This window comes from Sander lucioperca, chromosome 18 (genome assembly GCF_008315115.2).
Source record: "Sander lucioperca isolate FBNREF2018 chromosome 18, SLUC_FBN_1.2, whole genome shotgun sequence".
NCBI classification, from domain to species: domain Eukaryota; kingdom Metazoa; phylum Chordata; class Actinopteri; order Perciformes; family Percidae; genus Sander; species Sander lucioperca.
This window is the reverse complement of record NC_050190.1, coordinates 23,923,933-23,932,891: the sequence shown is the minus strand read 5'-3', so window position 1 is coordinate 23,932,891 and position 8,959 is coordinate 23,923,933. Positions and strand designations below refer to the sequence as shown.

General features: G+C 41.1%; 1 protein-coding gene across 4 annotated transcripts in view; it reads right to left on the bottom strand.

Moving 5' to 3' along the window:
• Positions 1–347: 347 nt before the first annotated feature.
• The window catches only part of slc25a21 (solute carrier family 25 member 21), a 104,113-nt gene continuing 95,501 nt past the window's right edge, over positions 348–8,959 (bottom strand). For all 4 annotated transcript variants that reach the window (XM_035994554.1, XM_035994553.1, XM_035994555.1 and 1 more), the window contains 7 exons: positions 8,709–8,775; positions 7,874–7,933; positions 4,815–4,922; positions 4,547–4,711; positions 2,722–2,903; positions 1,594–1,646; positions 348–1,126 (listed from right to left, as the gene is read on the bottom strand). In XM_035994554.1, coding sequence (XP_035850447.1) covers positions 1,065–1,126; positions 1,594–1,646; positions 2,722–2,903; positions 4,547–4,711; positions 4,815–4,922; positions 7,874–7,933; positions 8,709–8,775 — 697 coding nt within the window. In that variant the 3' untranslated portion in view covers positions 348–1,064. The remainder of the gene's footprint in view (positions 1,127–1,593; positions 1,647–2,721; positions 2,904–4,546; positions 4,712–4,814; positions 4,923–7,873; positions 7,934–8,708; positions 8,776–8,959) is intronic.

Sequence of the window (8,959 nt, the reverse complement as noted above, 5' to 3'; positions counted from 1 at the left end):
TTTATATGACTATTATATTATTATTTAAATGTTTTTGTATTTTAATTTGTTGTATTGTATTACATTTTATTGGGAAGCACTTTGTGATTTTTATCTGTGAAAGGTGCTATACAAATAAACTTTACTTACTTATTGTTATTATTATTATTATTATTATTATTATTATTATTATAATATCATCTGAACTTATGTGTTGGTTTCACCATGTAATAACAGTACTACGCACTAATCTTACACCATAACGTACTGTGCAGCTATATAATCATGATCTGTGTTTGAGTGCTTTTCAGTGGGTCTAGAGCTGAGGTTTAAAATTGTTTAAGTTGATTTTAAAAACATGCCTTCACTCCATTCTTGGTGTTTTATTTCATTTCAAACTTAACATTAAAGCCACTGAAATTTTTAAATATTTAGCACTGTAACATCACATTTGTGTGACTAAATAAGCAACTTTATGGAGAAAAAAGTCAATAATTTGTTTCATCAGGACTGTGTGGGTGTGGTTTGCTCAGATTTGATTGACAGTACTGGCAACATAAGCAAATACCCCCATAACCTTTTCCAACTGAGCACCGCCCATTTCTAACCAGTGATAGGAGCACAGGAAAAAAGCACAAAATGCATTAATCTCTCATGTGAAATAACCCAAACTGTTCTAAATTTGGCAAAAAATATTGAGTTCATGTAAGACCCCATTACTCATAGTAAGAAGCTGATAGAGAAATAGGTTTTCAGGGCCTTTAGAGCCTACTGAGAAACCCACTGTTAAAAACCTGTTTTCTATTAGAAAATGATTTGTCAGTTTTCAAACATTACAGCTGTTTTGAATTCCTGAGAAAGTAACTTGGGCGAAGATGTAGTTTGTCCTTAGAAAGCTGCATTGTAAGATATATTGTAATTCTGATTTGGTATTTTGCAGAACAGTACTGTGATTCAAGGTAAAAACAAACAAACAAACGAACAAACTAATTTGGTCTGACGTTACTGGAGTCAGTTAACGATATTGGGCAATGAGGCAGAATCTATAAGGCACTCTCTTGGGTTTCTTTTCTGTGATTTTTTTGTTACCAGTTCCTCTGTAGCCACCCAGACACATATTCATAGACCAGCAGCATCACTGCTCCACCTGTAACCAAACAGAAGAGAGTGAATCAACCCGCATTTCCCTGCCGTGAATAAGCAGCGTGAGCTACCCAACAAATAGGAACTGAGTTTTAGTGTCATGTGTGGCCTTTCTGGGAAACACACAGGAACATACTGTATTATAAACAGTGTGGTAGGCAGGTGTTCTAGCTCACAACATTTCCATTCAAATTGTATAGATAAAAACAACAAACATGGATTTTACATTTTCTTTTTTTTTTTTACACAAACGCAAAGTTGAATTTAATCCTAACATGCTTCGGTAAGCCCTGTCTAGATGATTAATTTGAGAGCTCCCAGACATTAAATTATAGATTTCAGATTTTTTACCACTCTCAATATTATTCAAACAAAAGCTATAAAACGTCTAGATTAAACAACCCTTTTTGTCTGCTGTAACAGGCAATAAGGACAATTTTAATATCAGTATAACAAACAATTTTTTGTTACCTGGTCCAAGCCTCATTATCTTGGGCACCAACCCCTTGTATAGTGCCAAGTACCTAGAGAAGAAAATACAAGGTTAATAATGTGCAAATACAAAATACCAAAACTCTAAATATGTAAATACAGTCAAGAGAAGACTACTTGTATCCATCTATGCCTTTAGTGTGTGTATGTGTGTGTGTGTGTATATATGTACAGGCTGGAGTGTGGCACTGAGTTCTTGCCTGTCAGGCAGCCAAGCAGACAGACAGACAGACAGTCTCTCACCCCGTCAGGTACATAGCTGGTGTCTAACGGCCAGCGCTGGCGAGTACCTGCCCCTTAATGCATTCAAGGTGATCAGTGGCTGCCTGCCTCCGCCTCGTGCTCCCTGTCCCGCTCCCTGCCCCCGCCACTGATGGCGTTAATAAGGCTCGACCCACTTCCTCCCTGGCTCTCTGTCTGATTAGATTGACCCGTGGAGCGCCGCGCGGCTCGTTAGGGTCTGCTTAACGACGTCTCCCATTGGGACCACTAATTAGCTGGGACTGTGTTGCGTTAGAGCAGGGGACTGGTTGTGGCGGAGGAGGCACTATCCATGCACCCCTGCGACGACAATGTTTCAGTGCCGTTCCTGCAGCAGCCCCCAAGGCTCCTGAGTCTACTAACTACAAACATCTCGCTGGCCCTTGTATAGCGGAGCTGCATGGGGGAAAGTGGAAAGCCTAGGGCAATTGCTAACATAACATACATCTTTTCCTTGAAGCTTCCATTTAGAGCTGCCATTCTCCGAGCCTTGAAAATATGTTAACATTTACTGTACGTCTGACAGACTGCAGAAATGTATGATCACACACGTGGTGAACACAGCCCGGAATGTAACGTCACTATTTGGTTTCCATTCATGGGATCACAGCTTTGCATCAAGCTATTCATGCACTTCCCCTGTAGTTAGTGCAGGAAACTCACACAGCACAATCAAACCCTACTAACTTGTAGCTGCAGCTGGTAAATTTGTCTTCTCTGACAGCCAGTTTGGCAGATAACCAACTATCAATTGCTAACCAAGCAGAAAAAGTGCCTCATTAATTCTTGGACGCTTCGGTGACAGTGTTTCAATTTTTTTTACTGATGATCCCCTATTGTTCGTACCCCTCCTCCCGGTACACCAGTGCCATGGACTGGAAGCAGGTGCGGTACTTGATCTCTCCGGGCACAGGCTGGGGGCCTTGGATGCGGCTCTTGGCTACGTCGAAGGGAATGTTGACGCAGGAGGAGATGGTCCCAGACACGAGGCCGATAGCAAACTTCCTCATGAACTCTAGGGTAGGGTCCTGGTAAAGAAGAGGAGATACAGGATTAAAATAAAGTATGCACGTTCAAAGAGCACCATTTAACTGGAAGGATTTCTAGAGTAAGCACCAGGTGTTAAATTTCACTGAACAAAACATGAGTAGTAAATAAAGGGTACGGCAACAGAGAGAAAGTAGTGTCATGGAGTTAAAATAAATGGTCAGGCATTATGTGTATGTATATGTGAGGGAGAGCATGAGGGGGCTTGTGCATATGATTGCAAAGCTGGCATTAAAGCCCTGATCATTTTATGGTAGCGGGGGGGTCAGATTAGTGCTTCCTGACTGTGGTGCAGCGTTTTGATTGGCTGAACAGAAGCACATGTTCTTTGGGAAGCCAAGACAGAGCATTTATAAACAGGGTGCATGCAGGCAGACTGGGGAGGCATATGGGGACAATTTGGGTAATTGGGCTGTGACTCTGCACAGGGGTATTACTGTACCAAAGAAGCCCAGACTCGGAGAGCTCCGACAGCTAATTGGCCGGGATATTTTTACAAATGACAGCAGCCTCTCTGGTCCAGGCCTTTCTCAAGCGGCTGGACACCCTGAGAGCCGAGGTAAATCAACAGCTAATCCCACTTCTTCTGGTTTTTTCAAGTGGGATGTGGGGAAGGGGGTAACATACCCACGGCCTGAGTACACCCATCAACCCACTTCCTAACAGCCTAAAGCTAACATCCCCTTACACATTGACTTGTGATTGATGGCAGTGTGCTATCTGCCTCTTCTGTACCATTAATGTAGAGAGATATATGAGAGAAGCCTGAACTTGGCCAGCTTAATTTGACTATGGACATGTTTGAGTTGCAAGCTGATTGCTCATGTTGCTGACAAAAAGGCTTTGGAGATCCGCCACTATCAGCTCAGCCTGTAAGCCGTCAGAGGCCACAATATTTATCCCTTTCTGCCTCAACAATAGTAATTGTTAGCCTTTCACAAACAGGATAATTCCATCAACATACACACCGATGGATCATTCCCAAAAGCGACGGCCACAATCTAAGACGAGAGCTATTTGGGTCATCCAGCCACATAATTATCATTCAGAGGATGACCACTTGCTTCTCTGTACAACATGCGTCACTGGAAAAATGTTGAAAATATAGCAGAGCTTGGCCTCCCTCTGTAACTTTCTCTTGAAAATAGTACCGTTGTCTGCTTCCAATTAGTTCATTGGAGTTAATCTAATGCTCCGGTTTGTACATGTGGAACTGGCGTATGGTAACGTTTCCATTAAACAAAATTAACTTTTGTTTGGGCCATCAGGCGCTGCCGGATGTGTAATCTGAAACTTTGAGGATGTTATGACGAGCAAACAGACGAGGCATTAGCGGGGCTGATCTTACAAGCTCCTTTCTGATTTTTGCTTCCTCCTTGCCATGGCAGTCAGGGTAACTAATCATACTGTCAAACACTTGCAATTCCCCACTGGCGAGGTGGCTGAGACACGTGCATATCATATAGCCTAAAGTTAGCAAAAATTTGGTGTAGTCAAGGTGACAAACACCAAAGCAAAGCTGAAGTGGTGTGTCTGTCACTTGGCTTGGGTTGCACTTGTCCCAAAAGCAAAAAAACAGCACTGGAGGTCGGCGTGTGATCAAAGATTTTGATTGGCATATTACCGGGCTGGTAGGAATAGCATCCTTGACATTGAAGTAGAAGCCAAAGTAGATCATGTTGAAAACTCCATGGCGTCCCAGTGTCGATGTTAGTCCTTTATTCAGGCCCCTGAATCCGAATCCCTCTGACTTAATTATGCGTCTTGCTTGAGCAAATGAAGAGGGTTGCTGTATTGGAGAGAGTGAATTCAAGAGACAGATATGTCACATGCTGGCAAAAAACCCACTGGGCATCTATGGAAACAAATTACAGGATTATATTTCTATCAACCTCTGTAAAGGAGTCTCTGTTGGCCTGGAGACTGACTTTCACCACTTCGAACGGATTGACGACAACAGCCTCAGTCAAGCCTGCACCGAGCCCTGCTACAGACAGTGCCTGGAGGTGAGATGGGCATGATTTAGGAGTGAGAATGGGCAGATAATATTTGGGTAGAGACAGAGCAGAATAGACAAACTGATGTATACAATAAGCGTATCGGAGCTAGAAGAGCCTAATGCTGAATCGAAGTTTGGTTTTTGAGAAACTTGTTTCCAGAGTATTTTTGTCTTGTCTAAAATAGACAAATGTTTCTGTCACGCCTGTAATTGTTGTCGTTTGACAAATGTGTGAAGACACAAGACACCGGTGTTTGTTATCATTTGACAAAATGTTGGATGACAGCCAGGAGGGAGAGGAAGGTAAACGAAAGGAGAGAAAATAGGAATGTGAGCAAAGTAGCAAGCTGATTACCATCAGCTTGCTACTTACCTGATTAACCAAAGCACTTTATTTTGTGCCACCAGAAGAGGTAAACAAGTATACTACCTGTATACAAATGTATATAATGTACAACCCTAACAACATTGCATCTATTTGCATGGGGCAGTATATGACTGCATGCGAGTGTGCGTGCATGCATGCTCACAGAGAAGCGTAATGGGAACATGTCAAGAACGTGTCTATAGGTCATTACTCTTCCTGCCTCTTTATCCTGCTGTCAGGGCCCCAGGACCCATCCTCTCAGACATGCCTCGCGATGTTTACACAGCCAGCCAGCCAGCCAGCCACGTTTTAATTCCTTATTTGTATTATTACAGTATGTGTCCTCATTAATCAGAGTGAAGGCATTCAGCTGTGCCATGCTAAATAGGAAAGAGAGAAAGTCATTCAGAACCAATCTGTAATTCACTCGCACTAATGATCTGATGTGATTACAGTACTTGATACGCGAGGGCCTCTGGGGGAAATGGGGTTGGAGGCACTCGAGGAAGAGATAGAGAAAGAAGGGGAGAGCATGATGGATGGGACAGGTAAACATTCTCCACCAATGGCTGTAAAAACAAGATATGTGCCATGACGGGGTGGCCTCCACGTTGAGTCACAGGTAAACCATCCATCACGCCTGACACTTGGCTGCTACCTGAATAGGTGGTGTTGTGAGGACCACACCCCAGCAACGAAGATCTGTTTAACTTAAAACTGACTCAATATAACAGAAACCAGAATAGTTAAGGATTAATACCACTTGTAAATTATTGGCCTGCAGAATTAGCAACCGCCAAGCAAACATTCAGTGAAGTGTTTTTAGGACAGCTTTATGTTAGCCATTAGCCATTATTTTGGCTTTACTCCAGCACACTTGATTTCAAATCAAACAATGACCTTAAAAGGTTTAAGTGATGATTTCAGCTTTCAGTTCTCCTCCTTATTCTCTTTACCTTGAGTACTACTCATTTGTAATAGTAAAAACCCTCAGATTAAAACCAGCAGACACAGTACACACCAAGCCAGATTTTAATCTTCAACTGGTCGCCCTTAACTAATTTTAGAATTGGGCCAAATAGGTGCCAGATCGGTTGTTGTTTGACTTGCAGTGCGAGGAGGGTCACAATACACAATTAATTGCCTGAAGGATCAATGATCTGGCTGTCAGATGATCCCTTTAGAAGTCCAAAAGTAGTTACTATAAAAGTTGCAGGTTCTGGCCATGATGAAAGAGGAGATTGAAAAGAGTGGTGTGACTTAATGCAATGTACAAGATTTATAAAAACACACAGTGTGTGCCCAACTTTAAACACTTAAATTTCAAATCCAATTTGATGGAATAAAGAAAATCAATAAATGAAAAGAGTCACGATACTTACAGTACCGACTGCACTCGCCTAGTAACAATTGTATTTGTATTAGCTTATAATGTTTTGAGGAGGATTACATTTGCCCATGCTAATCACTATACATTTTCTCACACTTGGAGCCCATAAGATCAAAACAAAGACTTGGTAATAAAAAAGGCTCCTGCCAAGCTGCCAGTTACACTGACTTTACACATAGTGGTAGAAACCAAAGTTTTCCTCTGGCTGCTCTGTGGAATGAAGCTCAAACAGTGTAGGTTCAGGCAGTAACATGAGGTCAGCAGTAAGTAACCACCCTGATCAGCTGACTTTAAATGCCACACTTCATACATATCATTCCTTAAAGTGAAACTGGATCTTTCAGGTTCTGTTTAAGAACTAAGAAAACCTAATTCAAAATCACATTGACATATGTAATCATGCATATAACTAGAACTACAATCTTACAGCATAAATCGTACTTAACATTTGTTATATGGTTTACTCCATTTGGTTAAGATTTTCTTTTCATAATACTTTGCAATGCAAGATAAATTGGACACAACTGTTGTTGTAAACTCTCAAAACCATCTAACAAAACGGCTTAAATGTTTTTTTAGGCAATAGTAGAAACAATATGCTTAGGTTAGGGTCAGCAAATGAGTATCCACGAAAAAAAAAAAAAAAAAACGAGAATGCACAATGTGCATTACCTAAATTTGTACATGAAATAGTACTAATAATAACTATTTGTATAGCACCTTTAAAAAACAATAGTTTATAAAGTGCTTTGACAGTGAAAATAAAGGACATACAAATCAATCCATATATATACACACACATCAAATCAACACACATACCCATAAATAGACAACATTGTAATAGTGAAAAAGGAAAGATGAGGCAGCTCTAAAAGGATAGAATGATAATGAGAAAGACAATAAAAACATGGCATCACATAAAAGCAACTCTATAAAAGCGTGTTTTAAGAGGTGATTTAAAAGAAGTCACTGATTGAGCAAGCCGTTAAAAACCATACGTCCACAACTGTGCATTGACAGAAAACACTTACTCGACCAGTAAATTATTCTTGGCATTTGTCTTTGTTTTACCAGCCTTTGGCAGGTGAGCTGAAATGTTGATTTTTGACACTGGGTCTAATGCACTTCCTAGTCCTGTTCATGTTTATTTTTCAGGTGAGAGTCTATTCAGGTGTTTCTGTGTGTAAAGACTCACCAAACCAGGAGACAAAGGGGTCAAATTCAGCAACTTCTTGTATTGCTCAAATGTGAAAAACTGCAGAGGGAAGATTAGGATAAATGAGCTGTCAGAAAGTCACAGTATATATACACACACACACACACAGCTACCTTAAAAACACTCACAGGAGGAAAGGGGAACTTGGGTGAGCATTGTATCAACTTAACTTGCACATGAAAATGAAGCCGTGCTATAAATCTTGGACCACAATCTGTGTTGAAAGGGAACACTCTAATGCACACTCTGAAAAGGAGACACATCCACTGGTTTGTTTATCTGAGCAAAGGGCAAAACACCAGCAGAGGTGTTTTAATCGGAGCTTTAATTTGCTTTAATCCTTCGCTCCAGACATTTCTCACCATCAACCAGCTTTGTTCGCTGTGTGAGCGATTACCACATCTTCTCAGTGTGAGTGCTAATTTTTAAAGTTCACACATCCTCGTCTCCAGTATCGTATTATAGGGCAGCTCCATGCCATGCATCAGCCCCCCCCACCCCACCATCACCCCCATTATGTTATAAGCCTTCACTCCTACAAACATATATCAAAAGATGGAGGCTCAGGGAAAGGCTTGCAAGTTAATATTTAGTAGGCCAACAGAACAAATAGGAGTGGCTGAGTAGGCAGACAGACATGGTGGCGGACATCAGGTGTTTAATCAACATGTGTGTACCATATTATTAGCAAGTGCGGTTGGAGTGTGTTTATATAGCAATAGAGCAGTTCGCGGTAAAACATCCTGAGCATTGCATCATAGCGCTAGAAGCTTTAACTGGTTTTCTATGAATCCACATTATATCCTTATCTCACCTTGACCGCTCTCTTTGGTGTCTCTGCCAGAATCGGAGGCAGGATCCCTTTGTAGAAGCCAAAGACTCTGTGGAGAGAGAAAATAAAATGTTCCGCATTATTATTATTAATATTATATCATAATCATCATCATCATCATCTGGTGGGGGTTACGGTTCCACTTGACATTTTGAACAGGATGTAGTCAGGAACTGAACATTACCAAACATAACTAAGTTCTAACTTCTAAGTTGAGAAGATTTGCTGCTTTT